Source organism: Carassius gibelio, chromosome A10 (genome assembly GCF_023724105.1).
Source record: "Carassius gibelio isolate Cgi1373 ecotype wild population from Czech Republic chromosome A10, carGib1.2-hapl.c, whole genome shotgun sequence".
NCBI lineage: Eukaryota > Metazoa > Chordata > Actinopteri > Cypriniformes > Cyprinidae > Carassius > Carassius gibelio.
This window is the reverse complement of record NC_068380.1, coordinates 13,700,056-13,719,066: the sequence shown is the minus strand read 5'-3', so window position 1 is coordinate 13,719,066 and position 19,011 is coordinate 13,700,056. Positions and strand designations below refer to the sequence as shown.

The following is a 19,011-nucleotide window of genomic DNA, read 5'->3' as shown; positions in this document are numbered from 1 at the left end:
CTTCAATAAAAAGTATATACTGTATGAATATAAATGTATGAATTTGACATAAAAGATGACACATTCAATAAGGTAAGAAAAAAAATTAATTTGCCCCTGCAAATAAAGAAGTCAAATATCTCCTAATAATGTGAAGGTACATTTTTGTCATTGATCAGAAGGTGCTTCTTAATTTTTTTTAATTTTGTTTTTGAATAATTCTCTATTTTTATTCAACACAAGGGCTTATTATTAATGCTTACATTATTAGCCCACCTCCGTACCCTTAGAGTCCTCCAATTTGAATTTTGGTCATTTCCACCTCTTGTAATCACTTGATTTTAGAGATCAAAGCTTTATTTTTTTATTTATTTCATAGGTGTATGTAGACCTTTATTGTTGTCTATAGATGTACAGTTATACTCAAAATTATTCATACCCTTGGCAAATATAATCAAAAAAGGCTGTGTGGATCATTGTCCTGTTGGAAGATACAGCCATGGCCCATTATAAGATTTCTAGCATGGACAGTCAGTTTTACATTTTTTATACATTGGTATTTTATAGAATCCATTGAGCCATCTATCTGAACAAGATATCCAGGATCTCCAGCAGAAAAATGGACCCACAACACTAAAGATCCAGCAGTATATTTGCAGTATTGGCAGCTTTGGTCTAATGGTTAGAGAGTCGGACTTGTAACCCGCAGGTTGCAGATTTGAGTCTCGTTGTCGGAAGGAGTTGTAGGTGGGGGCAGTGAATGAACAGTGCTCTCTTACACTTGAGCAAGGGCACTGAACCCCCAATTGTTCCCCGGGTGCTGGAGCAAATGGCTGCCCACTGATCCGGGTGTGTGTTCTTGGTGTGTGTGTGCACTTGGATGGGTTAAATGCAGAGTACCAATTCCGAGTATGGGTTATACCATACTTGGTAAATGTCATGACTTTCTTTTTCATTTCATTGTACACATGGGGTATATTTTATTCCTGTGTGCACCAATCCCATCTTGAGTATTTGCTGCTAACAAGCAAGTTTTTTTCATCTGACCATTGAACCCAGTCCCGTTTAAAGTGCCAGTCATGTCTAGCAAATAAATATGCTTGAGTTTATTGTATGAAAGCATTTTCTTTTCTAGTCCTTTCCCTCCCAAACAACAGTAATTTTTTTTTTTGGCTTTCTGACCCCAAGACTTAACTATTTCCTGCAGTTCTCCAGCTGTGATCCTTGGAGTCTTTGGCCACTCAAACACTCCTCCTCACCATGCAAACACTCCCCAAACAATCCCCAAGCACTGAACAAAATTCTAAACACAATCACTTTAGTTTTTGCCCACATTTTTCATGAACTGAACTCAAAGATCTAAGACTTTTTGAATGTACACAAAAGGCATATTTTGTGACAGCCCCTCCCCCCCTCCCCCACCTTGATTTTCGGAGCACCCCAATACAGTAAAACTGAGGCCTTTTATAGTGGCCAGCCTAAAGCACATCTGTGCAATAATCATGTTGTCTAATCAGCATCTTGATATGCCTCATCCCGTGAGGTGGATGGATTATCTCGGCAAAAGAGTGGTGCTCACTAACAAAGATTTAGACAGATTTGTGAACAATATTTGAGAGAAATAGACCTTTTGTGTACATAGAAAAAGTCTTAGATCTTTGAGTTCAGCTCATGAAATATGGGGAGAAAAACAAAAGTGTTGCGTTTCTAATTTTATTCAGTGTGCTTATCAAGGGTATGAATCATTTTGAGCACAACTGTGTCAAGATTTGCATTTTAATACATTTAAAAAAATAATAATCATTAGCATAACAAAAATTAAATATTACAATGTAGTTGTTTAATTAAAAAAATAATGACTGCAATTTTGATTTAAACATTTACATGATTGACAAAATATTTTACTATTAGTTATGTTCTTAGAATATAATGCTATTTATATTTATTTAATAGATCTACAACTTGACATTTTGTAGTCATTCAACCTCATTTTAAAGATGGTTTAATATCCCATTGAATTTTATTATTTTCTTATACTGTATGATCCTGCAAAACTAATGTATTTCTTTTTCCAAACGTTTTCCGTCTTCATTTTAGTGATTAATTGTGTTGATAAACATTTTCAATACTTTGGTGCACTTTCAAATTTCATCTGAACTCAAGGCAGCTCGGCAACCTCGAGCTCCTGCAGAAATATTCAAATATTTACACAGAGATGCGATGTGAAGTTTATGTCAGGGTTGAAGGAGATGCGATTTTCTACATTAGTGAAGCATTGCATCACATCTTTCATCAGCAGTGAGAACAACACGCCACAGTCCCGCAGACTTTCCCATCTGCTCGCAGTCCTCATCTCCCAACATGTGAAACCGGACACCCACTTTCTCAGCCCGTCTCAAACAGTCTTATCTGCACTTCCAGCTGTCACTATAACACAATACAAAACATTCACGCGCAATTCAAACTTTAACAGCAGCAACTGACTCCACAAGTTCAGAAGATCAACATCGATAAAAGTCTCCGTTTAAGAAAACACACGAGAAGAAACTCGGACGGGAGGGCGGGAGGAAAGGGAAAGCCAGAGGGGTGTTTTCTCTCCACGAGAGGAAGGATTAAAGTAGAAAGAAATACTTCATTAAACGGCGTGAAATAAATACAGACTTTTAGCTTCGGGTCGCGATGTCGACATCAGTTTTGCGATAAAAGGTGAGTGAATTCATGTCATGTAGACGACTACTAGAAAGGAAAACAGGAACCGAAAGGGGCTCAGTCAGTGACGATACGATTAAACTTTGTCACTTCTAAAATTGAGTAAAAAGTTAAGTTGACAAACAATAGAGAGGAAAAACATTTTGGTTGTTACTTTTTAAAGATTCGTATATAAGTCATACGTCATGAAGCAAACAGAAACGCTCCTTCATTTTAATGTGACTTGAGTGTGCTGGACTTGTTTTCTCTGAAAACAGGAATTTTAATGTAGCATGGATTTCCTTAAAGGTCTGGAAAGAAATCAGATGCCCTTGTGTATTATCTGAAGTGTCATTTAATTTCATATTGTCCCCAACAGCACAAAACAGATAGCAGTTTTCACTCAGGCATATTCTTATGTAGCTTCTTCATTCTTTATGTTTCGGTAAATAGAAACACAAATGTGGTGAATGTATTGTTCCTCCATGAGAATGTCTTTTGGCCTGTTCTCAGCCATGTTTCCCAATTCTCCTAAGTGTGTTACGAAATATGCACATTATGATTGTGTTAAACTGTTAAAATATATATATATAAAAAACTTGTTATAAATTGTTATAATGTTTCACAATATGTTGAAAATGTTTACTGCATTTTGATCTGCAGACTTGGTGAGCATAAAATATTTAAACAAGTCTTACCAACCCCCAAATTTTGAATGATAGTAAGTTACATTTCAAAATTATTTTGATTGCCCCAAAACATTTTATTATCACTTAAATACATTCTAATAGAATCAAAAAAAAAATTTGCTCAAAATAATCACTTTCTCAGACTAGAAATCACTCATTTTCTTGAGTCACCCTGGATTTTATACGTGTATACACACACACACACACACACACACACACACATATATATATATATATATATATATATATATATATATATATATATATATATATATATATATATATATATATATATCATATAATGAAAGGTTTTAAAAGTTGTTTAAAGTCTTTATATATTTTATAAATACTTAACATGTTTTGGCTTCTGGCTTAAATGGTTGTGGCCTGTCTATGCTGGACTAGCATCACTCTCCAACGGATGGAGGAGAATCCAGACAGCGACAGGCATTATGATGGGACCACTGATGACCCCTCACCCTCTGGCCTGGGGACCAAACAGCAGAGTGAGGAGTCCCCCCTGGGCGATCACAACCTACCCATCATGCAATGGGAAGATTTAAGTTTGCGAATTGCAGAGTTAGAAAGGCAGGAAGAGGAAAGAAGGAAGAAAGCAGAGGTAACATTTTATCAAGACTTTATATACATGTATTTATTAAAAAATACATTTTAAATATTCAAAATGCAGTAAAGACCTCCTTATGTTTCAGAGGCTGGGTTTATCAGAGCGAGACCGAATACTTGACAGATGCTGGACAGAGTCAAAACACCATTCACTTCGCCGGGCTCCAGGGGCGGATGAGGATGACTACGGTCCCTGCCGTGTCCCTGTCATAACGTCACGGTATTCTGCATGTGCAGGTTCATAATTTTTAGCTACTTTGTTCTGATGTTGTTTTTTATGTGTGCTGTGTGTTTCCATCCTTCAGGTTTAATAGTCCTAAAAATCTTCAGCTGTGTTTCATCAACAACAGCGAAAGTGAGGATGAGGATGACGAAGGAGCATCTAGCAAAGAGGTGGGCGCAGTTGTATCTCAGGTCATGATTTATGTGGTTGCAAAAGGCATTAGGTTTTTCGTCATCCTCAGAGCTCATGTGAGGCAGAGGTACGTGGAAGTTGCTCTCGGGGGCTAAAACAGGAAGTAAAAGCAGCACTCAGGGCTCTCAGAGACAAGCTATGGGCCGAACAGAAGGAGAAAGAGGTGAGCGGTTTCAAAGACATAGTTCACTCAGCAGTCTTTCTTCTCTGGACCACAAAAGGAGAATGCATTTGGTGCTGGTCTATACATGCAATTTACAAAAAAAACCCGAATTGGAGCTTGTAATGGGGACTGAAGCTTTCAGGTTTCAAAATGGATTATAAAACACCATGGAAGTGTAATTCAAGATATCTACTTTTGTGTTCCACAGAATGAAGTTAGACAAGATCATATAAGGGTGAGTAAATGATGACAGAAAAGTGGACTTGTTTCCGGTACTTTTCCCTTTCATTTTCTCCTCAGGGATTTAAAAAGATTCTTCACTGAAAAGTTCAACCAACTTCTGGGATGATTCACAACATTACAAACTTTAGTTTAAAGTATAAAATAACATATCTATAATATGTAAAATAATTATATTATGCTCATCAAGGCTGGGTTCGTTTGATCAAAATTACAGTAAAAACTAATATTGTTAAATATTACAATTTCAAAGGGAGTTTTACTTCTGGAATGTTAGTGATGTACTCTGTGCCTTTAAGGCAAAGGAGTGTAAGATTTCAGCGTTATCTGAATGTAATCCCATATGTGTGTGTGACTCTCGTGGTGGTCATTTCTCTGGTATTTATTTTTTGCATATTTTTATTTTATTTTCAGCAAGCCCCCCACAGTAACATGAGCATAAGGAGAAAGATTCTTAGCCTCAATGATCTGCAGACATGCTCTCTACTGCAGCTGAGAGCGCTCAGGGCCTCACTGAATGAAGACATTCAAGGTATCTCTTTCCTCAGTGATACAATTTGCAGCCACTGAACTGCAGCAACCATGTTTTCAATAAGTAATACAACTCGCTAATGTCTTGCAATTTTCATGCTTTAAACGGTTTTCCAAAAAATGTTTTACTCATGTACTAATTCGATTCATGCTTTTAGATTTGAGCTCAGAGCTGGTGAAACATCTCGTCGTACGGGACCACCTTCAGACTAAGCAAGATGCTTTGCTCCTGGATGTACAGGATATGACATCACTATGAACGATTTTTGTTTTGAACACTGCAGTTTAACGTTGGCACTTTCTGAAAGCAGTAATTTACTGTTACTCATCCTGTGGACTAACAAAGGCCAGAATGTCCTGTTTATTCTTGAAGAAATGTAGCCCTCTCAGAAACTTTTGTTAAAATGTGAGTCACATTGATTATAGTCACAAGTTTTATTGTGGAAAAAGTGCCTTATAATGAACCCTAATGGCTCTGATTCATATGTCACTTAAGGTTTAATTTTACTTTCGTAAATAGAGAATATATTAAGCTGCTGTCAAAGCCATATGTGATATAACTGTGATGTATTAATCATCATTTAGGCTACTTTAAGCATTCCATTGAAATACATTATATGTAATCGTCATGAAAATGTAAACATGTGCATTCTTATGAATGTGCCTTACAACGTTCCTGTGTATCAAACTTAAACATGCGACTGAAGTATATCTCAGTGCTAAATATTCACAATGATTTAATAAATCATTTATTTTCTATCTTATACACAGTCATTAGCCTTTTTGTGGAACTGGAAAAGCAGTTATGGCATACTCTGCATTAAAAGATACTTAAGCTTTTGTGTTTCCTTGGACTGCTAGACACCCTCTTGAAGGTGCCTCAAATATCCCAGAAAGGAATTCTAGATTAAAGCCATAATTAATGTTGTGGTTTTTCTTTTTAAAGAAATAATAAATAAGATATAATGCACATTGTATATTATGTGTATTGTATATATTATATGTTATGCATTTTTATGAATGACACTTAGCAGAATAAATGTGTAATTTGCTGACTTTCTTTAATTATATTACAGGAATAGTTCACCCAATAATGTTAATTTACTGAAAATGTACTCGCCCTCAGGCCGTCGTTTCTTCATCTGAACACATTTGGAGATTTTAGCAACACATTACTTGCTCACTAATGGAACCTCTGCAGTGAATGGGTGCCGTCAGAATGAGCGTTGAAACAGCTGATAAAAGCATCACAATAATCCACACAAAATTCACACTGTTGCTTCCAGCTAAAATACTAATTCCATAATATTGCTTTCTTCAATGAAAACATTTTCTTGTATGAATCAGAAGAGAAAAATGCACAGATCAAGCCCGGTTTATAAAACAAATATGTTGATGAATTTGGATGTATGAGGACAACATAGGATGATCTTTTATATTTGGAGAAGTGTCATTATGGATTTACTGAGTATTGCTGGTAAGGGTAATGCATAGTGAACGGCGAGGGAGTGAAAGAGGACACAGAGACCAGAGAGAAAAGAAGAAACCACAAAGAATTACTGATTGAGAACTGATTAGTAAAACCAAACAGATCTGGATACCGAACTAAAAAAGTAATTTGTAAACAGAGACTGTAGTTCAAGAAGTGCAGCAAAAAGTACCCGGCACTGACCTTTTCAACCTGACCTTTTATCAAATGCGTGAAGAAATGAATCCATTTTGGCTGCACATTGAAGTTACATTTTTTCTTGGCCTTTAAGCAGGTAAGATATTTCATTTAGATCTATTTTCAGTGGATTTATCAGAACAAACCTTGCTTTAATACTATAAAAAATTGCTTAAAATAAAGATGACCTATACATACTTTTTCGAGTAATACTATCACACTTTTTGAAGCACAAACTTTTTCCAAATGAAACTCAGAAACACACACACTTTCAGCTCATTGTAAATGATCATGCTTTATTTATGCTTGAATTGTAATTCCTAAGCATTCCCTAATTCAGAAGCAACACCAGACATTTGTTTTTATAAATATTGTTCAAACTGATAGAATTAACTTTATCAATAACTTAATTGTATTTTGTTTAAATTGTTTACCTTGTTAAACATGGTTTTGGAAGTAATAAACACACACACACGTTCAGACTACCTCTGAGGTCATGCTTGGATATACAGGTGCTGGTCATATAATTAGAATATCATCAAAAAGTTTATTTCACTAATTCCATTCAAAAAGTGAAACTTGTATATTATATTCATTCATTACACACAGACTGATATATTTCAGATGTTTATTTCTTTTAATTTTCATGATTATAACTGACAACTAAGGAATATCCCAAATTCATTATCTCAAAAAATGTGAATATTGTGAAAAGGTTCAATATTGAAGACACCTGGTGCAAAGCTTTTAAATGGTCTCTCAGTCTAGTTTTGTTGGCTACACAATCATGGGGAAGACTGCTGACTTGACAGTTGTCCAAAAGACGACCATTGACACCTTACACAGGGAGGGCAAGACACAAAAGGTCATTTCAAAAGAGGCTGGCTGTTCACAGAGCTCTGTGTCCAAGCACATTAATAGAGAGGGAAAGGGAAGGAAAGGATGTGGTAGAAAAAAAGTGTATAAGCCGTAGAGATAACCGCACCCTGGAGATGATTGTGAAAAAAAAAAACATTCAAAAATGTGGGGGAGATTCACAAAGAGTGGAGCTGCAGCTGGAGTCAGTGCTTCAAGAACCACCATGAACAGACGTATGCAAGACATGGGTTTCAGCTGTCGCATTCCTTGTGTCAAGCCACTCTTGAACAACAGACAGCGTCAGAAGTGTCTCGCCTGGGCTAAAGACACAAAGGACTGGACTGCTGAGTGGTCCAAAGTTATCTTTTCTGATGAAAGTCAATTTTGCATTTTCTTTGGAAATCAGGGTCCCCGAGTCTGGAGGTAGAGAGGAGAGGCACACAATCCACAGTAAGTGATGGTTTTGGGTGCCATGTCATCTGCTGGTGTTGGTCCACTGTGTTTTCTGAGGTCCAAGGTCAACGCAGCCGTACCAGGAAGTTTTATAACACTTCATGCTTCCTGCTGCTGACCAACTTTATGACATGTCACCTGCACGCAGTGCCAAAGCTACCAGTACCTGGTTTAAGGTGTCCCTCTTCTTAATTGGCCAGGGGTATTGGTAAGAGGAAGATGTGATATGCCAGACCCTAGAATGCAGAAGAGCTGAAGGCCACTATCAGAGCAACCTGGGCTCTCATAACACCTGAGCAGTGCCACAGACTGATCGACTCCATGCCACGCCACATTGCTGCAGTAATTCAGGAAAAAGGAGCCCCAACTAAGTATTGAGTGCTGTACATGCTCATACTTTTCAGTTGTTTAAGATTTATAAAAATCCTTTCTTTGTATTGGTCTTAAGTAATATTCAAATTTTCTGAGATACTGAATTTGGGATTTTCCTTAGTTGTCAGTTATAATCATCCAAATGAAAAGAAAAAATGTTTGAAATATATCAGTCTGTGTGTAATGAATGAATATAATATCCAAGTTTAACTTTTTGAATGTAATTAGAGAAATAAATCAACTTTTTGATGATATTCTAATTATATGACCAGCACCTGTATAAGAGATTAAAATTCGAGAGAAATGACGAATTCATAAACAGCTGTAGATATTTGTTTAATGAATGCTATAATAGAATTAACTTACCTTTTTAATTTTTTGTTAAATGTTTACCTTAAATATATACACAGTTATAGATACGACTGGTAAATGTTTAATCTTGAATATGTAATGGTGTAACATTTATACAAATTCAGAATTCAAGCAAAATCTGTTCAATGTATTTGTTATATGAATGTAATTTGCATTGACATAGTTTATTTGGCAGCACAATTGTTTTTAAGTTTTTTTTTTTTTTTTTTTTACATCTTATACATTTACAATTTGTTATAATACATTTACTTTGATCAAACACAGTTTCGTAGTGCATTGATGATGTATGATGGTTTAGTATTAGTATGAGTCATCATCCCAAGGTGACTCTTGAATTAATCCTCAATGAAAATAAACCTAAATATTTACCCTTTTTATTTCATTGATCGTATTACGTCCTTTTAATCAGATTAAACTGAAAAGCAAACTTTATATATCCTGCAATAATGCCAGAGTAATTGGGAGAAGAATAAGCAGTAAATACTGGAGCTGTACGCCACATATTCACGTCTCTTGAGCACTGTGCTTTATCTCTGCGTGCAGTTCTCTTGTCTACCAGAACGAGGCGCTGTTGTACAAGGGGATGCATACTCTATTTGGTTGCGGGAAATATGTTTTATTTTCTAAATTAAGAAATGACCGAAAACTTTTAATGTATCCCGTGTTTCAGACTGTATCAGCAGACACTTTTAAATGAAGATGTTTTCGCCGACAGAGCCGACGATCATATGTTTGATCGGGATGGTGTTATGTCATTTTTCCGACTGCTTTACAAACTAGCAGGTAAACTTGAAAAAAATATATATAATAAGCCGTGGCAGAAAGCTTCACTTTTATCACGACATTTGACCGAAAATCCGAAAGCGTATTTTATGAACAATTTTATTCGTATTTATTGGCTTATGTGCTGTTTTTGCTTTTCGATGTTTTATTTGCTCTGTTTGGATAAATTGGATTGGATTAAAAAGCCAAAGGACCTTGTCAAGTTGGTGGCTTTGCTTTGGAAATTGTGCTGACTAAACATAACTTGTGCTCTGAAAACGAAAAATATGTTTAATGCTCAGAAATAACTGTATTTGCTTCCTGTTTACGCCGACGAAAGCAACCTGAGGAGTTTATATTAAGTTTGTGTGCGATCCGATAAACCAGCTGTAGCTCGAGCTCACAGCTGTTAATTAAATAAGTGTATCAAGCTGACACTGTTTCGCTTAGAAAATTGAACAAAATGCGATAGACACGAGAAAACGGTTCATTCTGTTAAATTGGACCGGGTATTTTGGCGTTAGGCCTGCTGGTCGGGCTTTTGCCGGGTGAGATTTGGGGGTAAGGCCGCGTCAGGTCGCCTTCAGGCCGGCCGTGAGTGACGCGCAGTCTCGCTGCCAGAAGAAGAGCTATGGAGCGGATGGAGGTGGACCAGTGCGCAGGCGCAGGAGGAGCCCTCCGAAGGTCGAACAGCGCCCCCATGATCACGAACGTCAGGTGAGAGAACTGCACTCTGCTGAGTGACTGGAACGGAATACTACCTTGTGGATTCATTTAAAACAGTGATATATACACTAAAAAATCAAATAGATTAATGATTTTAATACCAGAATATTATTTTAAACTCCCAACTGTTGATTGCTGGCACTGCAGCGACGGGACGACAGTATTCAGCCCTAATAGTTCGGCTCGGTATCGTCGAAGCAGCGTTTCTGTAAACCCGAGCTGTCCCTCACGGGTGAGTGTTTGTTCAGAGGGCCTGTGAATATCAGTTTTGGACGTTTAGTGTTCCAAAATCTGAAGCAATTTGTTTGTGTTACAGATCCTTCCTCTGTCCCCGTTCTCCCTGCCATGTGAAAGATCCGAACACAAGAGACAAGTGAGAACTAAAGAATCGATTCAGTGATGCTTCTGAACTTCAGCGAAGGAGTTCTCAAACGTGTTGAGCACTTGTGGCCTTTGACTTCAAAATTAGAAGAGATAGATAAGCCATTGTAGTTTTGCCAATACGTTTATTAGTAGGCACAATTTATATATCAAAATTATAAGACATAGAGAAGCCATTGTACTTCTAGCAAGAGATTTAATTTTAGGCACAATTCATATTTCTAGTTCAAAACATTGATTCAGTCAAGTGATGTTTTATTGTACAATGTTTGTCTTCCAGGTTGAGAATATGGAGCTCACCTTGAGGGGGAGCTTGCAGAGACTAAGGTAACCTGATACAGAATTATGCATAAATGAAAGGTATATGTTATCAAAATATTAACTTATTTTAACTTAATTTTCTGGGCTGTTTTTTTTCACTTTAATTTAAGCGCCTCGCCTGCTGTTCCCTTCCCTCCTGCGAGTCATTGGCATGACCATCTGTCTCCAGTGAGTAGGCTATCATTCTCTGTTCATGTTTCAGGTCATCAGTTTCAATCCATTTTCTTTCTTGTTATTCACCCTTGTCTGCACGTCCCATGCAGGGATTCCATTCCCAGGACAGCGGTGTCACTCCTAATTCCTCACCCAGTCCAATTCGAAGGTTTCGAGGGTAAGTTCATGAATAAAACTACAGTATTTGAATGTATATCCTTCAAATGTGGATAGTAGCAGGAATTTGGTCTAATATTTAGTTGTTTCAAAATACAAGAGATACAAATATCTATTCTGAACGAAGCTTTTGGTGTGGTTTTGACTGAACAGAGGATCTGTGAGCTCTGGAGTGAGATGGCCATCAGTTGCACCTTTGAAAAGGAAAGGTAATGATACTCTGGTTCGTTATTCTAAATGCTTTTGCAAAATAATACTAGAAAATTATCAGAAAGTTTAGGAATCCTAATGAATACAATGAAAGAATTATTATTACTAGCAGGTTTTAATATTTTATTGGTAGCATCTTTTTTTTTGTATGTTGTAAAAATACACTGCCATTCAAACATTTGGGCTGGTAAGAATTTTAAACAGCACTGGGGGGAAAAACATATGCTTATCGAGTATGTTTCTGTATTTATTTGATTAAAAACAGTAAAACTGTAACATTTTGAAATATAACACTTTAAAATAAAATGTAATTTATTCATGTGATGGCGAAGCTGAATTAACTGAAGTCTTCAGTGTCGCATGGTCCCCCAGAAACCATTCTTATATGAAAATATGCATTGTAATTTGGTGCAAAGAAACATTTATTATTAGCTATGTTAAAAAACAAATGTTTTTGTGGAAACAGTGACAAGTGTTTTTTAGGACTCTTCCATGAATAGAAAGCTGGAATGAACAGCAATTATTTAAAATAGAAATCTTTTGTAAAAATGTAAAAAAAAATGTTTTATCAATTTAATGCATTCTTGCTGAATAAAAGTATTGAATTGTTTAAAATGAATCTTACCTCAAACTTAAATGTTAGTGTATGTAATTATAATATTTAGCTTTCTATATATATGTTTCTATATTATTATAATTTTTAAGCAATATATTACATAGTAAAAGTTCTTGGTAAATTTTTTAGTAACATGGTGAAAATATGTAAGAGTCATTGGAAACTTGGGTGAGTCATTTTGACTGATTTATTCAAAAGAATCAACTAGTTTGTGAATCGAGCTTAACTGTTGATGCTGTTTGTTTGTTGCACGCAGCGTACTTCAGTTCCAATATTAAAATGTTCATCTTTTAATCAGTTTCTCCTGTGACTTTGTTGTCATATAATTTTGTCTTTCTTCCCATCTTCTCCAATCAGGTGGAGTGGAATCGGACGGTCCTCCCAAAAAGCTCTTTGTTGCTGGAGTCACAGACCCTGCTCACATAACCAGTTACACAGTCAGGTGAGTCCTATAATGATGCTTAAATAATGAACTCAACAGAATCTCATGCCGCATTAGGATCTTGTTAAGAGCTTAATGAATCTCTTCATACATACAGTGTTTCCCAGTCAGTGGACTCTTCCTCTGGGACTGCTCCTGTCGATTCAATCCCCCAGGCCACCCCCCTGTGCCTCTCCTCTCCGTCCCCCTTCACCTCTCACCACCCCAGCCTCTAAACCCCAGTATTCATCACCTTGAAGAGCTTCGGACTCAAGGTGTTGTAAAATGAAGACCAATCTTCGACCTAAACTCGGTTCTGTCCCTGTTTGTTTGCCTGTTTTTAATTTGGTGCTTTGAATAGAGTATTTCAGCTCTATCACTTCTGAAGGAAATTCGACCTAGTTGCGACTTTGATCTCAAAGAAAAAATCAAGATGCAATAGAAGAAGACAAAATGTTCTGGATGTATCTGACATGACAACATGGACGCTGCCGGCTATCATGTGATGTGTGAATAAATATGGATCTTGAGTGCCTATGGAATAGTGTGTTATAGATATGAAACAATATCTGCAATAGCACATTGCAATGAAAGTGTTCAGGTTATTGAAACCTGGCGAATATTGACACAAAGACTCTTTCCTCATTGTACAGAAGTGTTCAAGAGAAAGACCAGTTTTGCTCTTCTTTGTTTTCCTCAACTTTTGTATTTTGGCACATCTTCAGCTTCCATTAACAGGGTCCAACGGTCTAGGTATTAATCCTGTTTTTTTCTTGCGTTTATCAGAGGATTCTGATGTTTGTAAATATGTTTATTTTTCCATATAACTTGGAAGTTTGGACTGAACCTTTTGAGTTTGAAAAATATTACTTAAATCATTGGAAAGGCTACCAGCGAATTCAGGCAACGCCCACATTTTGATCCCCTTGTCACTTACTTGAAGGAATAGTCCACCCAAAAATGTAAATTTGCTGACAATTTATCTACCCTAAAGGAATGCAAGATGTAGATGAGTTTGTTTCTCATTCTGGCGGCACCCATTCACTGCAGAGGATCCATTGGTGAGTAAGTGATCTAAAGCTAAATGTAATGCCATATCTATTCTAATGAAGAAAAACTCATCTACATCTTGGATGGGCTGAGAGTGAGTACATTTCCAGCAAATGTTATTTTTGAGTGAACTATTCCTTTAAAACAAGTACTGTAAAGACTAGATGTCCCACCTGACCTCTACAATCCAATGTTGGAGTATACACAAAGCACTTTCAGTGAAATGTCCATATCAAAAACTGACCTAGAGCCTTACAATGTATCCCGTCTGAGGCAAGAAGATGCTTTTGAGTAACGCCGCAGGGTGAAAAATCATTAGTCAAACTGTTTTTCCTTCCTAATGAAACCCTAAACAAGACTTTTATATTGTGAACTATGTACAGAAATTGAGGAGTTAAAATACTTGCAAGGGATGAGCTGTTGCATTACAAAACAAGATAAACGTTTCTACAATCACCGTTTCAGCAGATGTCATACTCCTCCTCTTGTACTATTTGCACAGTGTTAGATGTCAATGTTGCGGTAACATGAGTGTGATCATATTTACTTTTACTTTACATATTTACTCTGGATTGCGGCTATAATTGTGGCGTCTGAGCTGGATGGATTTTATGAAGCTCATTGAAAATGTATTATCCAAAAAGTGACATGCTGCAGTTAACTGAACTGGAAGCCCTTCTAAAGTAAATTTACCATTATACATCACAGCATTATGCAAATTATTAGATTGTGGCGCATTTTGCATTGTTATTTATGAATGTGTAAAAGCTCTGGTTGCCGTATGTACTTCAGTGTCAATGTTAAAATATATCACAATTCTTGATTCCCAAAATCTTTATTGAATCCCCACCGGCAGCTTGTCGGTCTCTAAAGTTGCACAACAGACATTTGAAGCCGTTCCTCTGTTTCCATATTCATGTATCTGAAGGAATACAGCTCATTCTTCGTTTATTGAAATTATCATTTCGTTTTAAACTCAATGATAATGCTTTACAGGTTTTGAGTCTTGAAGTTTTCATTCCAAAGTTACTTTGCAGTGTCATCTGCGATTTCCAGTTATTGGGGTCCTTTGGATTTCAAAGATGGATACCAATGTTTATGGGTCTTTAAAAGTGATTACAAATGTGCAATATGCATTAAAGTTGCTGGAATTAGTATGTCAAGTTCATCTGGATAATCAGTTCATATCAATGGGATACCAGGTATTTATTAAGAACCTGAACGGAAGACTTGTCTGCTGTTTGTCCTGAATCATTTGTATAAACTAGATGTCATTTATTTTTCAGATTTGCCATATGCTTACTATGACGGGATCTGTTGTATCTGTGTGTCAGACACAGAATCATGATTTGTCCCTTGTTCTCCTTAAATGACTGAGTGGTGTTGTGAAGAAACTAAATGGGTTGTGAGCATACGAAAAACATTGTAAAGAAATGCCAAAGCCGTTGTTCATAAATTGTAAATATATTCTGGAATCCAGAAAAATTAAGGGAAAGACGGATATTGTTTTGAAATTGGTAGCAAAGTACATTTATTCCCTCTCAGTTGCTCAAGATGAATGTCCAATTATCCGAGAAAAAAAGTATATTATACCATATATTCTTTTGAAAAAAGTCATAATTAAAAACTCATTTCATTGATCTGTATGCTGTCTTTTTATGCAGAGCAAAGAAATTGCATGACGAAAGCTTTTGTTCATATAAAATTCAAGCAGGCATGACTGAAATGACCTGTTTAAGTATTCTGTAATGGTAAAAAATGATATCTATGTACATACAATAGAAGCTGCACCTAACATACAGTGGCAGTGAAAGAAAATGGTTTTCTCAAACTATTTTTGATATTGTGCTGCCACATTTTCATTACAAGCATCTTACTTCACAAAGCTTTACTTCGGCCAAAAGGGCCTAATAATAATATTAATAATAATAATAATAAAGGAAGTACAGTTTGACTCTTGCAACACAGTCCTGTAAACCCCTTTTCAGCTGTGGGCAACACAACGTGAACTACTAAAAAAGTGATTTGATTCCATTATTGATTTTTGCTGCATTTCAAGAGGCAAGGATGCAGTTATTTTTCATGGAGTACTTCATCTACACTGACATGGGTAGAAAATGGATGGTTTTATCTGGTGCTGCTTGAACCCACAGTGGGAAAAGTATAAGGGGTTACAGCAATGATCAAACTGCAGACCCCTGAATAACACTTTGACTGACAAGAGAAGATCAGCGGGACAGCAGAGGCAGATCACTGGAGTTCATTATAAGACTGGAGTCCAGATTCAAGCTCTCTGCAAGAGAAAACGCACAAGAAAATTCAACCCACTTTTTCTATATGGATTAATTTACACAAAAATGAAAATTCTGTCATGTCATTTGTGATATCACAGTCTGTAGAACAATTCTGAATAATACACTAATACAATAACTTCTACTGCACCTTCTGATCATAAAAAGGGATGTTATTCCTCAGTATGGTCGTCTTTTTTTTTTTTTTTTTTTTGAGCAAATATACAAAGATTCTTAAATCAACATACACTGAAAAGCAATATCACATAAGATAGGAAGTCTTGTTTTCTGTGAAATCGATCAACGTGAATTGAGTTTATGATTAAAACAAACACAAATACTTGCCAATGGGCTCAGATAAAAAAAAAAAAAAAACACTAAATTTAAAGGGAAAACACATTTTCTGATCCCAATGACATGTTTGTTCTTGTTTTCAGAATAAATTCAATTAATGTTCACATTTTCAGAAAACAAAACTTCAGCTATCTTCATTTTGCATATAAAGTAAATATGTCTTGCTTTCTGGATGTTTAGATAATTGTATTGGAAAACAACACAAAATACAGAGGAAATTATTCCCATGCATGATTTGATGCCATTTCTTTATGAATTTAAGACTTTCTGTTCCAATTTAAGAACTTTAAGTCCTAAATTTATGAAAGGATGCATTTATACTTTTTAAGACCTGCAGAAACCCTGTTTTCTAACTTCAGAATAAAAATAAATGACACAAGGGTAAATGATGACAGAATTCTCAATTTTGGGTCAATTAAATGCCTCACTTCATTTAAAATGTGACTCACCTTGGTCAAAGTTGGGTTTTTTAGTGGAACTCTCTCCAAGCCCCTCAATATCCACCAAATCACTGTTCACATCAGAGTCATTCAGAGCACTCAGAGTCACATCTAATAATAGACAGCCAAACTGTGTAAGTGTGCTGAAAGACCACTTGTATACTAATATTGCTCTTTTGTTTCATTTTTTATCAATTTTCATTCAAACGGAGTCACCTGCTGGTTTAGGGTTCTTTATTGCTGGTTGTAAAGATGATGAACTCTGCAATCCAGTTGTCACGACAACCTGAGAGGTCGGCACAGTGATAACGGTGGGGGCGACTGATGCAGGAGGGGGCGGTAACGCCACTGTGGTTTTCTTCATCATTTTTTTAGGTGACTCTGCGGTGAGAGGAACCCTGCTGTCCTCATACAGCTTCCTTTTCACTGTGGTCTTAATCTGGGCACTACAAGATGATGAGGAAACAGATTTGTGGTGCATTAGGGTTAGATAAGAGAAGATGCACTCGTTAAGAACATAGCAAAAGTGCATTTGCTTTTAATTCATAACATATTTAGATAGTTTAGCATGTGATGATGCATCATAGACGTTATCATAGAAAATAAACGGAAACATTAGCTAATATAGTTATTAGAGCACAAAATGTCCCACTACTGTGGTAAATTGGCCCCATACCTGGGGAAAGAAGTCCCGACTTTTACAGAATGTATAAATGACTTCTGATTTCATTTTTATTCATTTTATATATGGTTCAAAAGACACAAAGGACTATTTGGGGTCCACATTAAATTAAATGTATAATATACATAGAAGAAAGCATATTAAATGCAAATAAAGTGTCTAGTTCAATATTTCAAATAACTTTTGTGAAAATAAAATTTCAAAATGCGTCAAATAATGTTCCATGGCCATTCATTGTAAAATTGAAACACTTATTCTAAACTGTATTTAATAAAATGTATAAAATAAAAAATTATCATATAAAACTGTACTATATATTAAATGATTAAAAGCTTCTTGCTGATAAACCTAGCGATTTGAAGGACAGTGGCAAAGATTGGTAAATATTTAAAATTACAATTAATTAGCTCTCAAACTGTGATCCTTAAATAATGTCATCTTATTCTAAACATGCTGGCAAGATTTTTTGGGATATAAACTATTGTTACAATGAATGACAATGTAAAATATCAATGCTTAAACTGATCCTGTCACACACACACACACAAAACAATTTAAAACAGCATTTTATAATCCACAAAATTAGGTTACAATAATCTAATATTAGAGAATTTTGGTATTTTTGTTTGAAAACAAAAAGCTGACAATTATCCAGCTATACCTAGCACACCAACAGCTTCATAAACACTTACACCGTTCGCTCCTTTATGACGGAGCTGATGCTGTTCAAATCTTCACCGAAGCGACGAACTGCAGAGCGCAGCATCTCGATCTCCGTGTCGGTCCATTTGGCACTGAGAGAGGCAGTGAGAGTCAGTTATAAAACATCCACTGCACTTGAACAAGACCAGTTCATCTGGAATACTGCAGAGACGCAGTTTCAGCAGGAAGGAGGTCTCACTCACCCCGCAGGAGAGGAGTCCGCCACGGGATGCAGCTGCATGGTCAGTTCTCCCAGTTTAGAGAAAGCAGCGCCTGCAGCCGAGAAGATCTCGCCCACCTGATTGACATTTATACGTGTGCTTTTTTTATTTACCAATTACTTAAAAATATTTATAATGCAAAAAAACTAAATTCCAATGTTTACCTTCGTGGAAGCTGAAGTCATCCTGGAGTGATGAGCTGACCTTACACGAACACAGAAATAACCCAGTCGAGTATCAGTCAACAATCCGGTTTAAAATTACGGTTGCAGTCATTCAGTGACCTTTTGTATGAAAATATCTTTATCTGTGTTATTTTTTAATAGTAAGTCTCTATAAACAACATGAACTAAAAATTCCCAGAGTACAATGCGCTTCGAAACTGAAGCATGTGGTTGGTCAGTGAATAGCCAATCAAATGACATTACACGATCTGCGCAACATCCATACGAAA

At 36.2% G+C, this 19,011-nt stretch overlaps 3 protein-coding genes across 6 annotated transcripts; 2 read left to right on the top strand and 1 right to left on the bottom strand.

Moving 5' to 3' along the window:
* Nucleotides 1-2,108: 2,108 nt before the first annotated feature.
* On the top strand, nt 2,109-6,093 carry LOC128021252 (schwannomin-interacting protein 1-like). Of its 4 annotated transcripts, XM_052608317.1 has the most exons (8): nt 2,116-2,685; nt 3,762-3,975; nt 4,067-4,200; nt 4,286-4,373; nt 4,445-4,558; nt 4,767-4,793; nt 5,213-5,330; nt 5,488-6,093. In XM_052608317.1, exons 2-8 carry the CDS (start codon nt 3,778-3,780, stop codon nt 5,586-5,588), a joined length of 780 nt encoding a protein of 259 aa, XP_052464277.1. In that variant the 5' UTR covers nt 2,116-2,685; nt 3,762-3,777; the 3' UTR covers nt 5,589-6,093. The 4 variants fall into 4 exon arrangements, with proteins under 4 accessions (XP_052464280.1, XP_052464277.1, XP_052464278.1 ...); XM_052608318.1 differs by lacking the exon at nt 4,767-4,793 and having other exon boundaries at nt 2,125-2,685; XM_052608319.1 differs by lacking the exon at nt 2,116-2,685 and having other exon boundaries at nt 3,842-3,975; nt 4,050-4,200.
* A 3,503-nt stretch (nt 6,094-9,596) lies between these two features.
* LOC128021247 (P2R1A-PPP2R2A-interacting phosphatase regulator 1-like) lies at nt 9,597-15,507 on the top strand. Its single transcript, XM_052608313.1, has 9 exons — nt 9,597-10,529; nt 10,686-10,770; nt 10,855-10,911; nt 11,200-11,246; nt 11,351-11,408; nt 11,504-11,571; nt 11,724-11,779; nt 12,754-12,838; nt 12,936-15,507. Exons 1-9 carry the CDS (start codon nt 10,444-10,446, stop codon nt 13,051-13,053), a joined length of 660 nt encoding a protein of 219 aa, XP_052464273.1. The 5' UTR covers nt 9,597-10,443; the 3' UTR covers nt 13,054-15,507.
* Nucleotides 15,371-18,969, bottom strand: LOC128021248 (chromatin complexes subunit BAP18). Its single transcript, XM_052608314.1, has 6 exons — nt 18,722-18,969; nt 18,540-18,634; nt 18,327-18,428; nt 17,169-17,398; nt 16,962-17,063; nt 15,371-16,160 (listed from the first exon to the last, which is right to left on the bottom strand). The coding sequence occupies exons 1-6, from the start codon at nt 18,740-18,742 to the stop codon at nt 16,096-16,098; spliced, it is 615 nt and encodes a 204-aa protein (XP_052464274.1). The 5' UTR covers nt 18,743-18,969; the 3' UTR covers nt 15,371-16,095.
* Nucleotides 18,970-19,011: the final 42 nt, after the last annotated feature.